Source organism: Protopterus annectens, chromosome 13.part0 (genome assembly GCF_019279795.1).
Source record: "Protopterus annectens isolate FY-2018-M chromosome 13.part0, PAN1.0, whole genome shotgun sequence".
In the NCBI taxonomy this organism is placed as follows: domain Eukaryota; kingdom Metazoa; phylum Chordata; order Ceratodontiformes; family Protopteridae; genus Protopterus; species Protopterus annectens.
In genome coordinates, this window is record NC_056747.1 from 13,902,082 (window position 1) to 13,925,233 (window position 23,152).

General features: G+C 42.7%; 1 protein-coding gene across 1 annotated transcript in view; it reads left to right on the top strand.

The window, feature by feature from the left end:
• The window catches only part of UBXN6 (UBX domain protein 6), a 1,665,022-nt gene that overhangs the window by 826,377 nt on the left and 815,493 nt on the right, over positions 1 to 23,152 (top strand). Inside the window, exon 5 of the mRNA XM_044090584.1 lies at positions 702 to 799. Coding sequence (XP_043946519.1) covers positions 702 to 799 — 98 coding nt within the window. The remainder of the gene's footprint in view (positions 1 to 701; positions 800 to 23,152) is intronic.

Sequence of the window (23,152 nt, forward strand, 5' to 3'; positions counted from 1 at the left end):
GCTTTACCACCTGGGTATATGCACTGTGTAGAGATGTGCTTTAACCGGCTGTGCTGTACTTTGAGGCTTTACCACCTGGATATATGCACTGTGTAGAGATGTGCTTTAACCGGCTGTGCTGTACTTTAAGGCTTTGCCACCTGGGTATATGCACTGTGTAGAGATGTACTTTAACCCCCAGTGGTGTACTTTGAGGCTTTACCACCTGGGTATATGCACTGTGTAGAAATGTGCTTTAACCGGCTGTGCTGTACTTTGAGCCTTTACCACCTGTGTTATATACGCTGTGCTGTACTTTGAGGCTTTACCACCTGGGTATATGCACTGTGTAGAGATGTACTTTAACCCCCAGTGGTGTACTTTGAGACTTTACACCTGTGTTACATACACTCTGCTGTGCTGTACTTTGAGGCTTTACCCCCTGTGTTATATGCACTGTGCAGAGATGTGCCTTAATCCCTGTGCTGTACTTTGATGCTTTACCACCTCGTTATATACACTTTGCAGAGATGTTCCTTAATCCGCTGTACTGTACTTCGAGGCTTTACCACTTGGTTATATACGATGTGCAGAGATGTGCTTTAACACGCTGTGCTGTCTTTTGAGGCTTTACCATGATTGGTGTATACACTGTGCAGAGTTGCAGGATTACCGAAGCTGTGACTGGCTTTGACATTGAACACTTGTTTATTTTTTGACAGAAATTTTCCGAAGAACCAGTAGAGGCTGCAGTCATGATGATTCAGACCTTTAATAAAGACAGAGACAAAGTGAAATCGGGTACTGAGATAATAGCAAAGTAAGTTCTGTTTTTATTCTTTGTATAGTTAAGTCGCTAAGTATGGATCAAGTCAATATTGTGGAGATGGGACAGAGTGTAATACAGCATAACAAAAGCTGTAGAGAGCCGTCCTCAAAAGAGGAGCTTTTTTTTTTTTTTTAAGAAAAATGTCTTCATAGTGGTACATAAAACTAGTACTGTTATAATGTAGCATTTTTCGTTACGGTGGATAAAACTAGTACAGTTATAACATAGCATATATTCTTCATTGTTGTGGATAAAACTAGTACTGTTATAAAGTCGTATATATTCATTGTAGAGAAAACTGTTATTTATAATGTAGCATATAATGTTTATTGTGACAGATAAAACTAGTACAGTTATAACGTAGCATATATTACAGTTCTTTAGTTACCATTTTTCGTACTGATCCTGCACGTAATGGTGGTTATTGGTGGAAATCCCTCAGAATCTGGGCAGATATGCAAACTGGTTATGCTGTGGGATTTTGTCTTGTGGTGCTAATAGGTAGGGACAAAAAGGGAACAAACTGCTGAAGGAATAAAGTGTGAGCTGAAGAAATAGAAATAAAAGATCTAACACTAAGGGCTTTCTTGATGGCCCTGTGATTGGGTTATCCTGGCTACCAGTTGGCATTCTCCTTCATTTTTCCAGAAGTTTTCATGAATGGCAATGATTCTACATGTATGGCAGTACATGATATGACATTGCACATTGGCTACAAATGCATGCTTTCCTTTGCATTTACCATTCCGTTTTTGGGTTTCACAAGTTTAGATCTCAGTCATCATTATCATCTGTAAAAATAGACTTAAGTCTTTGTTGTTCATGGCGTCTTTATCATGTCAGGTACAGGATTATTCCATTGTAATAGAAGGGACTTGATGCCATTCTGGTCCACCATTTTTACAAGGGACTTATTATCTGGGATAGGCATGTATCTGGCTTCTAGCATGACGGAGGTGCATCCAGGAGTGTTTGCACTTTTTCTAGTGAAACAGTGTGGATGTTCTTCGTGTTTCACTGTTGCAGTCACATTTAGGTTATCCGTGCCAGGGTAGCCCTCGGTCGGCCTGAATACCATAGACTTAGTATTTCTGCATTGGTTGCTGTTGCTTGAGAACTGATGTCAGATCGTCAGTAGTATAAAGGAAAGCCATCCGACGCCATCACGTCAGTCTTTCTTGTCGTGGAGCCCGAAGCAGAAACGGTTTGCACGAGTGCCGGTCGGCTGCTACCTGAGTGTCGTTTCTCAATTGAAGTTGAAGTCTTCGGAAGATAAGTACCCCATAGGGGATCCTTTTTTCTTGCACTAACCGATGTCAGAAAAATTTCAAAATTGTCTTGCCTGTAGAAAGCAGATACCACACTGGGACTTCCATTCTTACTGCATCACTTGTCTAGGCCCAGACCACAACGTTCTTCGTTGTCACTTCTGTGCTTTAACGCCAGAACTATCTGTCATCGGGCTCTTATTGTAGCTAGATATTTCCGTTTACAGTCCTCAAATTCCAATATGGCTTCAGTAAGCCATCCAACAGCAGATCTTCCAAAAAAACATAAAGATAAAGACGGAGACAGACCGCACAGGACCAAACCGTCCGACAATGCTTCCGTTAAGCTGGTAGTCAGTCCTCTGGGACTCAGTGAGGCACTTTTGCAGCCCCTGATTCCCACTTTAGTTATTTTGCAGGCTGCTACTGAGTCCGGTATGCTGCAGAGCTCTTCTTCATCTAGGGATCTTGTGGTCGTCTGTACTTTGGATGGGTATGGAGCCTCTGTGCAGGCACCGGTTTCCAAGGAAGTACTTCACAATACCGAATCCTGACATAAACCAACATCTTCTTTCACAACTACTGTTCTCTCGAAAACAACTGAGTTCCTCAGGCCCAGGGGTCGAACCACACCCAAGAAACCAACTACCCATTCTCAGGCGCCTGCTCCCTTGCCTCAGTTTCAAATGCTTAAAATGGCAGAAGACCATATCATGCTGATTAGGGGCCAGTCCACTCCCTCAAAAAGGAAAAGATATGTCTCCAGTAGTTTTGTCTGAACAAGAGTCAGATGAATCCGATGTATCTGACTATGAAGACATGCAGCCGCTCACCACTTATGAGGATTCTGATGCAGAGGAATCCATTCTTTCAGCCTCTCCCCCAGAGGATTTTTCCTTTGGGAAAACTCTGCATACCTTAAGGGAGCATTTCAATGGGAGAGTCAAGACTACCCATCGTCTAAAAAGAGACTCTGAGAGTTCCTGGCCCTTCCACAACACTGGCCCTTAGCTACATCCCCCCAGTCCTAGATGTGGTGGATGATGTCTTCCTTGAATCCAGCTCGACTCCAGACCCCCTCCCTCCTGCTCCCAGAAAACCAGACAGATACTACAGAGTCCCTGACTCACACAAATCTCTCTTTAAAAACCCAATAGCAGACCCTGAGGTCATTACTCAAGGGTGTAAAGGGATTAAAGCAACCTCAACTAAGAATTGCACTCCCTCAGGCAGGGATTCCCAAGCACTGGACAGATAAGGTAAAAAAGTATACACCTCAGCTACTCTTGCTATCAGGGTACTAAATTGTCAGTTCCATATGCTTAAGTATCAGCAGCATACCCTGGAACTCCTTAAAAAAATGTCCTCCTTTCCTGCATGGGCAGAATCTAAAGATTTACAGGACTTAATGCATTCTGCTGATCAAGAAACTAAACACACTTTGCACTGTGGTTTTGACGCCCTAGAAGCTTCTTGCAGGGCAGCAGTCACTGGATCTGTCATTAGACGACATGCATGGCTTAAGGAACAACCCCTGCCAGACCATGTCAAATCAAAATTGTTGGATGCACCCTTGTACAAAGATAACCTGTTTGACACGAAAGCAGAAGAGGTCTTAAAAAGATGGAAGAAAAAACAAAATCTATGCAGACTCTTAAAGATTTCTTACAGGTCCAGCCCCCTAGGTTCAGCAGGCATTTCCCCTCCAAGCACTGGTCCTTACCTGCTCTGAGTAGACAGGGCCAGCCTAGGCCCCGTGGAAACAAGCCCCCCCCCCCCCCCCCCCAGACAGCAGCCCCAGGGGTTGCAGAGGTCCAAGCAGTGGACTACCTTCACTTCAAAATCAGGGAGTTCTAAGCCACCTCCTTATGTTAAGAACTCACAATGACTTGCCTCTGCCCACCTTCACATACCCCTAGGAGGGAAACTGTCTTTTCACTCAAACACCTAGGCCACCATTACCAAGGACCAATGGGTTCTGAACATTTTGTCTCAGGGGTACAAATTCTCCTTCCACACTCTTCCAACCCCAAAGGGGTTCCGAGATCTACCACCAAATTAGTGGGCAGAGGCTCAAAAGCAAATCCTTTCTCTGCTCTCCTTGGGAGGCAATAGAGCACATTCCTGCAGAGCAGATAGGCCAAGGCTTCTACTCCAGACTCTTTCTGGTGCTCAGAAAAGGGGCACCTGGCACCCCATCCTTGATCTATCCATTTTAAACACCTTCTGGTGATCCAAAAATTCAAAATGCACACCCTCCAACAGCTGCTACCCATGCTCTCCAAGGATGCCTGGCTAGCTACCCTGGACCTAAAAGAGGCCTACCTCTACATTCCTATCAGGGAGTCCTGCAGAAAATATCTCTGCTTCAGGGCAGGATCTCAACACTTTCAGTTTTCTATGCTTCGCTTTGGCTTATCTACTGCTCCCAGAGTTTTCACAAAATGCCTGGCTCCAGCCATTGCCTTTTGCAGACAAAGAAATATTCAACTTTATTCCTACTTAGATGACTGCCTTATTTAAGCAGACAGCCAGGAAAAGCTGTTCAAAGACCTGGCCTTTTTAAATGACCTACTCACCTCCCTAGGGTACACAATCAACAAAAAGAAATCCAAACAGGTACCCACCAAAAGGATAGTCTTCCTGTGAGCAAGTCTGGACACAGCATCCCAGATGGCATGCCTTACACCAGAGAAACAACTTTTTCTATCAACTTACTTCTCTCAACTGGCCACCAGGCCCCAGCTTTCTGCAAGGAAAATCCTGCAAGCCCTGGGGTTCATGGCCTCTTGCATACTCCTCATTCCATATGCCAGACTGCATATGAGGAAACTTCAGTGGTACCTAAAGACCCTTTGATGTCAACACTCTCAGGATCTGGAAACTGTTCTGCCTATAATTCCTTGTCTGAGAAAGGAATTTCTTTGGTGTGCAACAGCATGCTCCCACAACAAGGGACTGCCCTTCTCTCCACTCCTCGCTGCCCAGACATCACAGATGCATCAGACTATGCTTGGGGTGTACACCTGGACGGCAGGTGCATACAGGACCAATGGAACCCCCAGCAACTCCCTCTGCACAGCAGTCTAAAAGTAATGATGGCTGTGCAGCAGGCCTTAATAAGTTTCAAACACCTTCTTTCTCCAGGGGTTCTCCTGATCAAGACAGACAACACCACTATGATGTGGTACATCTACAAGCAGGGAGGGACTCATTCATACCCGCTGTGCAGGCTGGCCATGACCCATTGATTCACAGCCTCTTCCATGCAAATACATCTGTTAGCTCAATACCTACCAGGCTGTCTCAACTCCCTGACAGACAGCTCTTGGTCCCCCCACGAATGGCAGCTCAGCAGAAGCACCATCTTCCTAATAACTCAGAAGTGGGAAAACTGGAGGTCGACCTTTTCGCCTCCCACACCAACCACCAGCTCAGCAAATTCTGCACCATGGAGCATCACTGCATGGCTTGGAAAGTGGATGCCCTGTCCTTCCCCTGGGTAAACCTCTCGGTCTATGCCTTTCCTCCCCTACCTCTCATTCCCAGGGTACTGCTCAAAATAAGGGAGGAAAAACCAAGAACCATTCTTATAGCTCCAGACTGGCCCAGACAGCACTGGTACCCCTTGCTGCACAGTCTGTCCCTGCTGCCTCCATGGAATCTTCCTTAGATTCCAAACCGCCTAACCCAGAGATAAGGGAAACTCATGCACCCCCAATTGCAAACACTCAGTTTGGCAGCTTGGCTTATACCTTAGCCCCTGACCATTCTGCCATTCTCAGTAAACAGGTTCTGGATGTTATCCGAGAGGCCAGATGCCCTAACACCAGAAAGTCTTATGCAGATAAATGGAAAAGGTTCTGTACCTGGATCCAGGCTAAGGGAGCCAACACACCACAGCCCTCCATCCCTCTCATCCTGGATTACTTAGCTGACCTCCTACACAGTGGTCTCTCATTCCCTCTATAAAATTCATGCCTCTGCTGTTTCTGCTCAGTTTCCCACTGAGCAGCCTCTCTATTCACACCCTCTTTACTCCCTTTTTTTCTTTTCACACCCTCTTTACTCCCTTTTTTTCTTTTCACACCCTCTTTACTCCCTTTTTTTCTTTTCACACCCTCTTTACTCCCTTTTTTCTTTTCACACTCTCTTTACTCCCTTTTTTTCTTTTCACACCCTCTTTACTCCCTTTTTTCTTTTCACACCCTCTTTACTCCCTTTTTTTCTTTTCACACCCACTTTACTCCCTTTTTTTCTTTTCACACCCTCTTTACTCCCTTTTTTCACTTCTGACTTAATAGGTTCATAGGTTAGTACTAAGCTAACTGCTCTTGCGAGCCATTTTAAGCCTAGCCAATTATCCCTTGTGAGACTCAAACCTTGCATCTTGTGTTTGTAAGGCAAACACATTAACCATTAGGTCACCCTCCCAACCCCCCAAAAAAAATAAACAGCCTCTGCAAGGCTCAAACCCAAGACCCTGCACACCATAGCCAAAGTGATCTACCACTAACCCACGTCAGATATCTCTATACTATACTTAATATCTCTATCTATTAATATAACTATCTCTTAACATATACTATGTCAACATACTTAAAAATAGCACTATATTATACTGCTGTAATTCACATGTTGCAGTTACTAATGGTTTTCTTTTTTCATTTTTTACTTTGATTATTTCGTTTTATCTACCTCTGACTTAACCTGCATTGTTGTCTAAGTTCTTTCAATTTGCACTGTTTGTGACTTTTTACCTCAGTGTTACATCCTGTTACAACCTCTATGCTGAAATACATGTTACCATTGTTGATACATTTTTTTCCATACCAGGAAAATTGCTATTTTTACTAGAATATTAGATTTTATTTCTTATTTTTTATTTGTTTACACTTGTATTATTGTATTTGGACCATGTCTTGGAGCTTATCTCCCCGGGCCTCTACTGAAAATGGACATATATCAAGTTAGACTAGCCCGGTCAACAAATGTAAAATAAAAAATAAATAAAAATAGTTCCTCAGAGAAGCCCCAGAATGGCACCAACACCAGCTTCGGACCTTAATTTTCTCTTGGAAAATCTCACCCTGCCCCCCTTAGAACCAGCTTCTTCTGCAGAGCTAAAATTTCTCTCCTGGAAGACAGCCTTCATCCTGGCCATCACTTCAGCCAGAAGAGTCTCTGAGCTGCAAGCACTCATGGCTGTGGAACCTTTCATTATCTTTCATGCAGACAGGGTATCCCTCAAAACTAATCCGTCCTTCATGCCCAAGGTGGTGTCCACTGTGGCTGTCAGCCAATCCATTCATTTACCCACCTTCTTTCCTAACTCCCAAAACAAGGGGAAAGGATTTTGCACTCTCTAGATGTGCACAGACAGCTCAGATACTCTCTGGATGTGACTAAAGTCTTCAGAAAGTCTGATCAGTTGTTGGTTAGCTTTGCTTCAGGGGCAGAAGACAAAGCCATCTCTACGCAAACCATTTCCAAATGGATAGCACACTGCATCCATTTCTGCTACAAACAGCATGGAAAGCCTACCCCCAAGGGGATCAGGACACACTCCACCAGAGTAGCCTCCACCTCTGCAGCTTTCCTCAGAGGAGTCCCCATCAGGGACATCCTGGAGACTGGCACCTGGACATCTGTTCATACCTTTACCAAGCATTACCATCTGCCTCTCTTCTCCAAATCCAGGGCAGGGTTTGCATCTGCAAGTCTGGCAAGCCATGCTATCAAGGCCCTAGCTTCCTGGACTGCCTCCACCCATTTCCTCAGCTTTGGGAATCTACCCAAATGTGATGACTGCAACAGTAAAACACGAAGAATATAGTACAGGTGTGTACACTTCCCATAAATGTAGATTTTCCAGTGTTTTCACTGTTGCAGTATTCATAAAGTACAAACAATAATAAAAACAGACACCAACAGCAGTAAAACAGCCATGAGCAGAGACAGGGCCAGAATAATGAGCAATAAACAACAAAACTGCTCACAGTTGTACCAACCACCACAAAAAGGCAGTATAACACCTTGCAGATAAATACATTTCAGTTGTGTCTATTCACATGTAAAGTATTGACTAAGTGATGTATTTTACACACTTTTGATTCTTTGGTTTTATGTTGTTTGCACACATTTCATACTTTGTTAATGCATTTATATTTTTATTGTTATATATTTTTTATTTTTTATTTATTTATATAGTGATTGCCCTAAACTGTAAGTTTATATTAGGGTGTTTAGGTTTCTGTATAGGCTATTTTATATTTTGTAATTATTTTATAAGTATGTTATGCCTTTAAGGTTTCTTATAGGTTTAACCTAAGTCTGATTGTTTAATTGTTTTATTGTTTTAATTGCTTACACTATATAACCCTGTTTCTTTTCTGCTGGTTTTGGGTTTGATAAAGCTTGTTAGCGAAAGCGCTCACCACTTTTGGATCCTAATAAAGAGCTTTTTATTCATCGCATTTGGACTCATTTTGGGGCTTTTTTTTCAATATTTTGGACTTTGGTATTTTGTATTCTGGATGTTCTAACTGGTCTGAATAGACACAACTGAAATTTATTTATCTGCAAGGTTTTATACTGCCTTTTTGTGGTGGTTGGAACATATACAGCCTGGTTCAACTGTGAGCAGTTTTGTTGTTTATTGCTCATTATTCATAAAGTACAGTTGTGTACACGTACCATAAATGTAGATGTTCGAGTGTTTTCACTGTTGCAGTATTCATAAAGTACAGTTGTGTACACTTACCATAAATGTAGATGATTGAGTGTTTTCACTGTTGCAGTATTCATAAAGTACAGTTGTGTACACGTACCATAAATGTAGATGTTAGAGTGTTTTCACTGTTGCAGTATTCATAAAGTACAGTTGTGTACACTTACCATAAATGTAGACGATCGAGTGTTTTCATTGTTGCAGTATTCATAAAGTACAGTTGTGTGCACGTGCCATAAATGTAGATGTTCGAGTGTTTTCACTGTTGCAGTATTCATAAAGTACAGTTGTGTACACTTACCATAAATGTAGATGATCGAGTGTTTTCACTGTTGCAGTATTCATAAAGTACAGTTGTGTACATGTACCATAAATGTAGATGTTCGAGTGTTTTCACTGTTGCAGTATTCATAAAGTACAGTTGTGTACACTTACCATAAATGTAGATGATCGAGTGTTTTCACTGTTGCAGTATTCATAAAGTACAGTTGTGTACACGTACCATAAATGTAGATGTTCGAGTGTTTTCACTGTTGCAGTATTCATAAAGTACAGTTGTGTACACGTACCATAAATGTAGATGTTTGAGTTTATTCACTGTTGCAGTATTCATAAAGTACAGTTGTGTACACTTACCATAAATGTAGATGTTTGAGTGTTTTCACTGTTGCAGTATTCATAAAGTACAGTTGTGTACACTTACCATAAATGTAGATGTTTGAGTGTTTTCACTGTTGCAGTATTCATAAAGTACAGTTGTGTACACGTACCATAAATGTAGATGTTTGAGTGTTTTCACTGTTGCAGTGTTCATAAAGTACAGTTGTGTACACATACCATAAATGTAGATGTTTGAGTTTATTCACTGTTGCAGTATTCATAAAGTACAGTTGTGTACACTTACCATAAATGTAGATGTTTGAGTTTATTCACTGTTGCAGTCCTGGTTTCCCTGCCTCCATCCATCTTTCTCTTTTTCTCCCTGTTGTTCCCTTTTCTTTACAAGAGACATTTTGGTATTTATTTTCCACTGGTGGGGTTCTTCCACCAGAGCCTGGCCTCCTACTTTGGGGGCTTCTGACAGGTTAGGGCAAGAAAAACTGATGTAATGGCGTTGGATGCCTTCCTTTATACCTTTATACCACTGATGACCTGACGTCAGTCCTCAAGCAACAGCAACCGACGCAGAAATACTAAGTCTATGGTATTCGGGCTGGCCGAGGGCTATCCTGGAAGGGATAACCCAAATGTGATGACTGCAACAGTGAAGACACTTGAGCATCTACATTTATGGTAAGTGTACACAACTGTACTTTATGAATACTGCAACAGTGAATACAGTCGATCATCTACATTTATGGTAAGTGTACACAACTGTACTTTATGAATACTGCAGCAGTGAATATACTCGTCTACATTTATGGTAAGTGCACACAACTGTACTTTTCACTCTTTTTCTGGATATAAAACAAATGAAGATAAAACAAAGGCTATGACAATAAACTGTGTACCCAGACATGAATTGTAATATGTAGTATTTAGGCATATGGATTAAATGACTCTGTTGTGGCAGATTAGAGTATGTGGGAAGAGGCTTAACAAAAGACAGTTTAATAACTGAGAAGCTGGAAGCTCTTGTTTATGGATACATTACAAAAGCTGCTGTAAACATTTGTTACTCCGTAAGTAACTCAGGGAAGTTATGTCTGCGTTTTTTTACTTATTATTTGTACGGCACTTAAATTAATGCAGCTAATAGCTAACCATGCCAAATTTCTGCTGTTTTGATGACATTTGTCCACTTAATTCCATTGTTTGCATTTGGTGTGGCTCAGCCCTGCTGTGAAGCGGTCTTGAGGCAGAGGTGGCTGTGTAGTGAGAGGACATTCATTGCTGCTGGCCCTGGGTTATGCAGCCCTAAGTGGTCAAATCATGGCTGTTTTTTCATTAGTCTTCAGTTTTTACTGTCTGCTTTGTGCCAGGATAACTGCTGCTGTAGTTGTAGATAAATAGTGAATCATATGTGCAAGTGAAGCTTTTTCTGGTCATCAGTGTAAAAACAATCCTTCTTCCTAACTCTCTTGAGCAGTTGGCACTAGACAGCGCTGATCTTTAATAGTTTAGCCACAATGTGTGTGGAATTCTGCAGACCTGCAGACTTGCTGTATACATTTGCACATTATCTCCTGAGAACTCCGTTTGAAAGTGTAATCCTCCTCCCATCACCATCTTCCCCCTTCTTCCTCCAGTATTTTATAAGTAATATCACAGGCCAGCATGGACAGACAGCAGTCTATCTTCACCTGCATTGCCAGCATTCTAGCAGTTAGTATCCTAAGGCAGTGTGCACTGAAAATGAACTCTTGCTCAACCAAACTGAGTTCATTTGCAGGAGGTGCGAACACACAGCTGATCTGGAGGCAGCCCTCTCAGAATCCTGTGCATGCAGTGATTATCATTCTCTTTCACTACCACTCATACAGTGTGGCCCTGTCAGAATCCTGTGCATGCAGTGATTATCATTCTCTTTCACTACCACTCATACAGTGTGGCCCTGTCAGAATCCTGTGCATGCAGTGATTATCATTCTCTTTCACTCCCACTCATACAGTGTGGCCCTGTCAGAATCCTGTGCATGCAGTGATTATCATTCTCTTTCACTCCCACTCATACAGTGTGGCCCTGTCAGAATCCTGTGCATGCAGTGATTATCATTCTCTTTCACTCCCACTCATACAGTGTGGCCCTGTCAGAATCCTGCGCATGCAGTGATTATCATTCTCTTTCACTACCACTCATACAGCGTGGCCCTGTCAGAATCCTGTGTATGCAGTGATTATCATTCTCTTTCACTACCACTCATGCAGTGTGGCCCTGTCAGAATCCTGTGCATGCAGTGATTGTCATTCTCTTTCACTACCACTCATGCAGTGTGGCCCTGTCAGAATCCTGTGCATGCAGTGATTATCATTCTCTTTCACTACCACTCATACAGTGTGGCCCTGTCAGAATCCTGTGCATGCAGTGATTATCATTCTCTTTCACTACCACTCGTATAGCGTGGCCCTGTCAGAATCCTGTGCATGCAGTGATTATCATTCTCTTTCACTACCACTCATACAGTGTGGCCCTGTCAGAATCCTGTGCATGCAGTGATTATCATTCTCTTTCACTCCCACTCATACAGTGTGGCCCTGTCAGAATCCTGTGCATGCAGTGATTATCATTCTCTCTCACTCCCACTAATACAGTGTTACATCCTTATACTGTTAGTGCAGGACACACATGCACTGATGTCATTAAGAAATCAATACTTAAAGCTCGTTGAACTGATAAATCTGGGCATCAACAACCCCCCAGTATGTCTAGTACAGGTACCGCTTTGTCAACATGTCACAAACAAAGCACACTGGAGCTCACAAAAATAAATCAACTTCTGGAAGCATCCTTGCAATTAGTGGCTCCGTTGTAAGGCACACTGATTCCATACCACCAGGATGAACGAGGGCAGGGTTACATTCATCTCTCTCACAGGAGCCAGGATTGAGGATATTTCAAGAGCCCTTAAACCCTCTCTTCCAGTAAATATAACTAGGACATGGTCATAGTACTTGCTGGAGTGAACATTCTGTCATGAAAACCAGTAAAAGACAGGAAGAAGGACTTGGTGGAACTTGCTATGCATGTTTTTGTCAAGGATAAGACTCTGGTCTTGAGTGGTATCCTCCCCTCACGGAACATGGTGCCAAGATTCAAAGCAAAGGTACTCACGGAACATGATGTCCAGATTCAAGGCAAAGATACTCGTGGAACATGATGGCCAGATTCAAAGGAGAGGTACTCGCTGAACATGATGCTCAGATTCATGGCAAAGATACTCACAGAAAATGATACCAAGATTCAAAGCAAAGATACTCACAGAACATGATGCTCAGATTCAAGGCAAAGATACTCACTGAACATGATGCTCAGATTCAAGGCAAAGATACTCACAGAAAATGATACCAAGATTCAAAGCAAAGATACTCACAGAACATGATGCTCAGATTCAAGGCAAAGATACTCACTGAACATGATGCTCAGATTCAAGGCAAAGATACTCTTGGAACATAATGGCCAGATTCATAGCAGAGGTACTCACTGAACATGATGCCCAGATTCAAGGCAAAGATACCCACAGAACATGATGTTCAGATTCAAAGCAAACATAATTTTTTCAGCAACTGGCTAAGTAGCTGATGTCATTTCCAGGGGGTCCTGTATGTGTTTTTCCATAAAGAGATTATTGACAATCCTACTTGCTGTGCCATAGAAGGTCTGCACGTCTCATTCATGGGGCTTCCATGGTCTATAAATCTCATTCAGGGGCTTCCTGATATTAGCCAAAACTTTTCATATCCCCATTGTGCAGTATTTAGGCAGAGTTCATCTAATAAGCAGCTCAACCTGATCAAGCAAATGAAATCATAAACTAAACAACATTAATGTGGCCCTTCTAAATACCAGGAATCTTAAAATCATGAACTAAACAGCATTAATGTGGTCCTTCTAAATACTAGGAATCTTAAAATCATAAGCTAAACAACATTAATGTGGCCCTTCTAAATATCAGGAATCTTCAAATCATAAACTAAACAACATTAATGTGGCCCTTCTAAATACCAGGAATCTTCAAATCATAAACTAAACAACATGAATGTGGCCCTTCTAAATACCAGGAATCTTAAAATCATAAACTAAACAACATTAATGTGGCCCTTCTAAATACCAGGAAGCTTAATATTATCAGATCTGGAGGCACATCTTTGTGCAGTGGCAGAGATGGTTAAAATGCAATGAGAGCAACCTATCATGCCTTAAACTCAACCCTCCTCTGTTGCCAAGGTTCTGTGCCTGTCATGCACCTGGCTGACATATTCTAACTCCTTTCCCCTTCCTACTATCCAACCTGTTTAAATTCCCACAAATGCACTATATATTATGACACGTTACTTGTAACTGCCTAGCACATGGCTGACCTATTCTAACTCCTTTCCCCTACCCACTATCCAACCTCCTCTTTAATACTCCCACAGATGCACTATAGTTTATCACATGTTACTTGTAACTGCATAGCACCTGGCTGACATATTCTAACACCTTTCCCCTAACCACTATCCAACCTTGTTAAAACTCCCACAGTTACACTATATATTATCACACGTTACTTGTAACTGCCTAGCACATGGCTGACATATTTTAACTCCTTTCCCCTACCCACTATCCAACCTCCTCTTTAATACTCCCACAGATGCACTGTAGTTTATCACATGTTACTTGTAACTGCATAGCACCTGGTTGACATATTCTAACACCTTTCCCCTACCCACTATTCCAACCTCCTCTTTAATACTCCCACAGATGCACTATAGTTTATCACATGTTACTTGTAACTGCGTAGCACCTGGCTGACATATTCTAACACCTTTCCCCTAACCACTATCCAACCTCGTTAAAAGTCCCACAGTTACACTATATATTATCACACGTTACTTGTAACTGCCTAGCACCTGGCTGACATATTCTAACTCCTTTCCCCTAACCACTATTCCAACCTCCTCTTTAATACTCCCACAGATGCACTATATATTATCACACATTACTTGTAACTGCCTAGCACCTGGCTGACATATTCTAACTCCTTTCCCCTACCCAACCTTCTTTTTATAACTCCCACAGATGCACTATATATTATGACACGTTACTTGTAACTGCCTAGCACCTGGCTGACATATTCTAACACCTTTCCCCTACCCACTATCCAACCTCCTCTTTAATACTCCCACAGATGCATTATAGTTTATCACATGTTACTTGTAACTGCATAGCACCTGGCTGACATATTCTAACACCTTTCCTCTAACCACTATCCAACCTCGTTAAAACTCCCACAGTTACACTATATATTATCACACGTTACTTGTAACTGCCTAGCACCTGGCTGACATATTCTAACTCCTTTCCCCTACCCACTATCCAACCTCCTCTTTAATACTCCCACAGATGCACTATAGTTTATCACATGTTACTTGTAACTGCATAGCACCTGGCTGACATATTCTAACACCTTTCCCCTACCCACTATTCCAACCTCCTCTTTAATACTCCCACAGATGCACTGTATATTATCACACTTTACTTACCAGCTAACTGCCTCCTACTCCTCACTGCCCCATCTATACCCACTAACTCACCCCTATACCAAGGTGATGAGCTTTCCCTTAAAATGTCGATGCACCTCATATGACCTTGTCTGTATTCTCCTCCATTTTTAGTTTTTTCCTTCTTGTCTCATCTTCAGTATATCTTCAAGATTATCGCTACTGTGAACAACAATCCTATGTTACTACCTGCTATACTTTTAACTGTATATGTAAACCACTATGCTTATGTAAATATATTATGCAATTACATGTTAGTATCTGTTACATTTTATAACTGTATATGTAAACCACAATGCTCGTGTAAATATCTAATGCATAGTATGTTAGCAATTGTTCTAGAGCTTTTCTCCCTGGGCCTCTGCTGCAAACGGACAGCTCTGTCAGGTTGGGCCTCCCCAGTAAACAAATGTAAAATAAATAAGTTTAGCAGTTTGGAGGGTGGCCTAAAGGTTACGGTGTTTGCCTTACAAGCACAAGGTGCAGGGCTTGAGACTCACAAGGGATAATTGGCTCGGCTAAAAATGGCTTGCAAGGGCAGTTAGCTAAGTACTAATTTATGAACCTATGAACCTAAGTAAAAGCCTTGCTGTGTATTAACTAGTCAAAAATGTCCCTGCCCTGTTCTGGAAAGTGGCTGTAATACCTCCCCCCAAAGAAGTAGCCCTTGCACTCTTAGTGCCACTTACTAAGTTAGCCACTCTCCCTTTTCTTGACCAACAAATTACACTGTATATGCCAGTTACTTGGCCTCACTAGCTTCCTGACTTCTCCTTTCAGTAAATAAAATAAAACCTGTTCCACTTGTTAATTGCTTTGTGCTGACAATAAACTGATTGTTGTGTGCAATAATTGACCTGAGGTTGGGAAGTAGTATAGTGTCCCTAACCAAGGATTCCCCAAGATCTAATCCCAACCCCTGCCAACAGCCACATGTCACCATAGTGCCAACATCTTGTATAAAACTACCCTTAAACCAGCTCAAACCATGCTCTACTTCAACTGATGGCCTTTCAAGTGAGTACCTTAAAATAGCAGCCGATAGCATAGCCTCTCCTGACTCAAGCCGTATAAATAGGTCAGTCCAGGAATCCTAGGTTCTTTTATAGGTTTTTAGTTGTATACTACGCTAATGATCACTAAGGTCATTAAAAGCCTAGCCTTACAACCCAAATTGACCTTAAAAAATTGATTTCTGTTTGATCCATAGGGGTGATTTACAGACTTCCTTTGTCCATCAGAACCACAAGAGTCAGACCAGGAGTGGATTTCCAATAACCCATCCACTGGTCCAAGTTGCACTTAAATACTGATAGGGAGGAACTCTGCTTCACATGGATGGGGAGCCTTTTCCAGAGAATAGGAATTCTCTAAAAAAACATGCCTGTCAATCCAACATATCCTGTTTATGTTGCATTAGTGTAGTAGTTACATATCTGTGAATCCAACACATCCTGTTTATGTTGTATTAGTGTAGTAGTTACATATCTGTCAGTCCAACATACCATGTTTATGTTGCATTAGTGTAGTAGTTACATCTGTCAATCCAACACATCCTGTTTATGTTGTATTAGTGTAGTAGTTACATATCTGTCAATCCAATGTGTCTTGTTTATGTTGCATTAGTGTAGTAGTTACATATCTGTCAATCCAACATATCCTGTTTATGTTTCATTAGTGTAGTAGTCACAGATCTGTCAATCTAACATTTCCTGTTTATGTTGCATTAGTGTAGTAGTTACATATCCGTCAATCCAGCATCTCCTGTTTATTTTGCATTACTGTAGTATCATACTGTGTGAGCTGCTGAATGCTGCCTGAAATAGCATACTGTATGAGCTGCTGAATGCTGCCTGACATATACTGTGTGAGCTGCTGAATGCTGGCCTGACATATAATGTGTGAGCTGCTGAATGCTGCCTGACATATCATAGGTGTGAGCTACTGAATGCTGGCTGACATTTCATACAGTGTGAGCTGCTGAATGCTGCCTGACATGTCATAGGTGTGAGCTGCTGAATGCTATCTGACATATACTGTGTGAGCGGCTGAATGCTGCCTGATATATCATACTGTATGAGCTGCTGAATGCTGCCTGACATATCATACTGTGTGAGCTGCTGAATACTGACTGACATATCATAGGTGTGATCTGCTGAATGCTGCCTGACATACACTGTGTGAGCTGCTGAATACTGACTGACATATACTGTGTGAGCTGCTGAATGCTAGCCTGACGTATCATACTGTGTGAGCTGCTAAATGCTGCCTGACACATCATACTGTGTGAGATACTGAATGCTGCCTGACATATCATACTGTGTGAGCTACTGAATGCTGCCTGATATGTCATACTGTGTGAGCTGCTGAATGCTGCCTGACATATACTGTGTGAGCTGCTGAAGGCTGCCTGACCTGTCATACTGTGTGAGGTACTAAATGCTGCCTGACATATACTGTGTGAGCTGCTGAATGCTGGCCTGACATATACTGTGTGAGCTATTGAATGCTGCCTGACATATCATACTGTGTGAGCTGCTGAATGCTGGCCTGCCATATCATACTGTGTGAGATACTGAATGGTGCCTGACATATACTGTGTGAGCTACTAAATGCTGCCTGACATATACTGTGTGAGCGACTGCATGCTGGCCTGACATATTCTTCAGTGAAAGTGCACGTCAGCCATCTCTTCCTGTTTGCCTCTCTCACCCCCATTTGGCTTCCAGGTTTGAGGTCAAACAATTCCTGAAAGGCATTCTACACATGACACCTTCCAGGAAAACCATTCCGCCCCCTACTGTGATCTTAACTTTGTTTTGGAAAAACTGACCCTGACCCTCTTTGAGCCAGCAGCTTCTGCGCCTCTAAAATTCTGCTCAGGGAAAACAGGCCTGCTACTAGGAGTCACTTCTGCCAGATGGATTTCGGAACTCCGGGCTCTTAAGGACTTCCCCCCCTTTTTGGGGAAGCAGTCTTGTAAAAGCAGTGGAGTACTTCCATTGGGAAGCTCAGGACTACCCTTGGTCTAAGAAGAGAGAGAATTTTTAAAACTCTCTGAGCATAATCTCGTGGCCATTCCTCCAGTACTAAAGGTAGTGGATGATGTCAAACTTGACTGTTCTCTGTAGCCTCCCAACTACCTGCTCCCAAGAAACCAGACTGTTTTTTTTTTACAGAGTTCTGGATTCCCATAAACACCTGTTTAAAAATTGTAGTGTCTCATGGTTTCAAATGAGTTAGGGGCAACACTTCTCGGAAACCTTTGCCAAATGAAAAAGAAGGATCCTTGGCAGATTTGGCAAAAAAAGTGAACAATTCTGCCATGCTGACCATGAGAGCTGGTAATGGCCAGTTCCATATGGTTAAGTTGTAGGAAGCTGTTGTGGACCAAGTGAAGGAAACACTGGTGGGAATGAAGAATAGAGCCGTCTCCATCGTTGTACCGAAGTTACTAAGCATTCTTTGCATTGTTGTTGTGATGCTCTGGAAGCAACAAGCAGAGTGGCTGCCTCTGGGGTCAGTCATTTGTGGTGTGCTTGCTTAAGGAAACATCCTCTCTCAGATGAAGTGCATCTCTGGGCAAGGAGTTTTTTGTTTGGACCTAAGGTTGAAGCATTTTAGCAGGAGTTACTCTACCCAACCCAGGCCCTTTTCTTCCATACAACCCAGACAAGCATGTAGAAGGATCAGAAGGGACAGACTTCAAAAACAAAAAACGATGGGAACAGCCATGACTCATCTGAAAACTTCTCTGTTCCCCTCACTCCACAGTACCACCCTGACCCTTTCCTTCCCTTCTCTTTCAGTCTGTCCTGCCCTGCTGCTTCCAAACTAAGAAGAACACTATGTTCTTCATGTTTCACTGTTGCAGTCATTACATTTGGGTAATCTGCTGGCAGGTTGCCCTCAGTCAGCCTGAATAACAAAGTCTTGGGTCCTGCGTCAGTTGCTGTCTCCTCTTCCGTGACGTCAGGTCGTCAGGGATATAAAACATGCAGCCGACGCCATTTTAATCAGTCTTTCTTGCCGCGCGGTGCCCGAAGCAGAAGCAGTTCGCAAGTGCCGGTCGGCCGACTCCTGAAATTTACGTTTTCGTGTTTCAGAACCGAAGTCTTCAAACTAAAGCTAAGTACCCCGTTGGGGAAACTTTTTCTTGCTCCTTACCGATGTCAGTAAAAGTTAATAATTGCATTACTTATGGGAAGCAAATACCTCATAAGGATTTTCATTTGTACTGTATTCCTTGCCTTGGCCCTGATCACAATGTGCCTTGCTTTCTGTTTTGTGCTAAATTTAACCAATGCACTATTAAGCGTCGGTATATTTTTGCTTCTAAATATTTTGATTCAAGATTTAACTACCCTGAAATGTCGTCGGTTAGCAATCCGACTACCGGAGTTCACAAAAAACACAAGGAAAAAGACAGAGCCAGATCGTCGAGGTCCAGAACTGATGACGAAGCTTCTCCTAAGCCAGTCGCCGGTACTCAGTGAGGTGCTTTCGCAGCCCCTGATACCCGCTACTTTTGAATCGCAGGCCTCTACCGAGACCCATTCGGAGTCCGGTATGCCGCAAGATTCGCCAAGTATTGAACCCGCGGATGTCTCTCCCTTGGATGGATCTGGAGCTGCTGAGCAGGCACCGACTTCTGAGGGTGTTTTCAGGCCTCAACATTTTTATATTAAACCGACACCATCAACAAAAACAAGGTCAAAAACAATCCCTATGTCTAAAAAACCGACACATGAGCAACGTGCTCAGGCCCATATGCCTAAAAAACAAATGATCAAAATGGCTGAGGATTTAATTACTTTGATCAGGGGTTCCCAACCCCGCCCCCTGCTAAGAGGCCTAGGCAAGGCACTGATTATGAATCTTCAGATCACGTTTTCCATTTCTTCTGATTCCTCTTCTGATCAGGAATTTTCTGTTCCATGTTATGAGGATTCTGATGCAGAGGAATCCATCCCATTTGCATCTCCCTCCTGAGGATTACTCTTTTGGAGAGACTTTGCATACTTTAAGGGAACATTTTCACTGGGAGAGTCAGGACTTCTCTGAATCAAAAAAGAGGTTTAGGAATTTTCTTCTTCTTCCTTAGCATAGGCCTTTGGCTATATCTCCAGTATTAGACATTGTTGATGATGTGTTCTCGGAATCAAGCATAGCTCCTGATTCCCTGCCTCCAGCTCCTAGTAAGCCAGACAGATATTACAGGGTTCCTGACTCCCACAAATTTCTTTTCAAAAATCCTGCTGCTGATCCTGAGACTATTTCTCAGGGACCCAAGGGTGTTAAGGCTTCTACAGCAAAAAATCCTACCCCTTCTGATAGAGATTCCAGGGCGCTGGATAGATGAGGTAAAAAGGTTTATACGTCTGCAACCTTGGCAATCAGGGCTTTAAACTGCTAGTTTCGTATGCTTAAATATCAACAGCATGTTATGGGCTTGCTGAAACAGAAAATGCTGCTTTCTGATTGTGTGGAAAATAGAGTTACAGGATTTATTGCATTCAGCCGAACAGGTTGGAAAACATACTTTGCAATGTGGTTTTGATTCCTTGGAGGCCTCTTGTAGGGTCGCCGTTACTGGATCTGTGATTAGAAGGCATGCCTGGCTCACGGAGAAAAATCTGCCTTATGTTAAAGCTAAATTGTTGGGTGCCCCTTTGCAGCATGATACTCTGGTAATAAGGCAGAAGAGGTTTTACAGAAAATGAAAGACAAAGCTAAATCTATGCAAACTGTAAAAGATTTCTTGCAAGTGCAGCCACCCAGGTTCAGTAGGCACTGGCCTACTAAAAATTGTTTTTTTTCTGTGTCCAACAGAGCCACTCAGGGCAAACCCAGGTGCTCAAAAGGGTTCAGATATCAATCACAAGGATCTTACAGGTCAAAGCAATGGGGTGCCTCCACCTCCAAATTTGAAGGTAACAAAGCACAACTCTACAGTAAGTAGTCTCAGTAACTTTCCTCTACCATCTCCAAGCACTCATCTTTTGCAGCCGCCTTGGGGGGAAAACTAGCACTTCATGCTCAAAATTGGCAGTTAATTACCCAGGATAAGTGGGTATTAAACATAGTATCCCAGGGGTACAGATTTCATTTCCATACTTTGTCAATTCCAAACGGATGGCTGGATCTGCCACAAAACCAGTGGGCAGAGGCCCAGAAACTAGTCATGTCCCACATGGATATGGGGGCTATTCAACCGGTACCAGAAAAGGGAAAAGGACAAGGATTTTATTCAAGACTTTTCCTGGTACCCAGAAAAGACAATTCATGGCGTCCAATTCTGGACTTATCAATTCTGAACACGTTTCTGGACATTCCAAAATTCAAAATGCTGACTTTACAACAGCTACTGCCTATGCTAGGCAAGAATGCTTGGTTAGTAACTCTAGACTTAAAAGAGGCATACCTGCATTTCCCAATAAGGGAATCTTGCAGAGGATACCTCAGCTTCAAATCAGTTTTTTTGCATTACCAATTCTCTGCACTGCCCTTTGGCTTATCTACTGCACCCAGGATCTTTACAAAGTGCCTGGCACCAGTAATTGCATTCTGCAGACAAAGAAACATTCAAATTTATCCTTATCTGGATGATTGTCTCATTCAGGCAGAGGACAAGGACACTTTTCTTCAACATCTGGCATTTGTAAAAAGGCTTCTAGCATGCCTAGGGTACACCATAAATGAAAAGAAATAACAACTGGTACCCTCTCAAATAATTACATTCCTGGGTGCAAGCTTGAATACAACTGCCCAGATGGCTTACCTCACGCCAGACAAACAAATGCAATTGACAGCATACTTCAAACAAATGGCAACAAAAACCCAGTTATCTGCAAGACAAATTCTGCAGGCTTTGGGGTTCATGACATCCTGCATTCTACTAATTCCATATGCAAGACTGCATATGAGGAAACTTCAGTGGTACCTAAAAAGTTTATGGAGTCAACAATGTCACAGCCTGGAAACAATGATGTTCATCAGGTTTCACTGTTGCAGTCATTACTATTGGGTTATCCTGCTGGCAGGCTACCCGCTGTTGGCTAGAATTCCAAAGTCTAGGTCCGGCGTTGGTTGCTGTCACCACTTCCCTGACGTCAGTGCTCCAGGGGTATAAAAGATGCAGCCGACGCCATTTTCTTTAGTCTTTCTTGCTGCGCGGTCCCCGAAGCAAAAGCAGTTTGCAAGTGCCGGTCGGCCGACTCCTGAGATTTTCAAATCTGAATTTCAGAACCAAAGTCTTCATTAAAGCTAAGTACCCCGTTGGGGAAACTTTTTTCTTGCTCCAGACCGATGTCAGAAAAAGTTAACAATTGTATTTCTTGTGGGAAGCAAATACCTCATAAGGATTTTCACTCTTACTGTATTCCTTGCCTAGGCCCTGATCACAACGTTGCTAGCTGTCGGTTTTGTACTAGATTTAACCAATGCACTATCAAGCGTCAGTTCGATTTTGCATTTCATTACTTTGGCCGAAGAGCGGAACAGCCGACAACCGGAGTTTACAAAAAATGCAAGGACAAGGATAGGCATCCGAGGTCCAAAACCAACGACAAAGCCTCTTCTAGGCCAGTCGCCGGTTCGCCAGTTCTCAGTGAGGCGCTTTCGCAGCCCCTGGTGCCTGCTACTTCAGAGCCACAGGCCGCTACCGACTCCCACATGGAGCTGACTGGGCCACTGGAATCTCAAGGTATTGGACACTCGGAAATCAATCCCTCAGATGGGTCCGGAGCCGCTGAGCAGGCATTAGCTTCTGAGGGTGTCTTCAGACCTACACAACTATATGTTAAGCCATTTTCAGCTTCCAAGACAAAGAGTAAAGCAGCTCTAAAGACAAAGAAACAAGTACAGCATTCTCCTACTCAGACTTCCATGCCTAAAAAACAGATGCTCAAAATGGCCGAAGACCTAATTACCTTGATCAGGGGTTCCCATCCCCCTCCTGATAAGAGGCCTAGACAAGAGACAGAGCATGATTCTTCTGATCAGGTTTCTGCTTCCTCTGATTCCTCTTCTGAACAGGATTACTCCATGCTTCCGTATGAGGATTCTGATGCTGAAGAATCCATTCCTTCAGCCTCTCCTCCTGAGAGCTATTCTTTTGGGGAAACACTGCATACTGTGAGGGAGC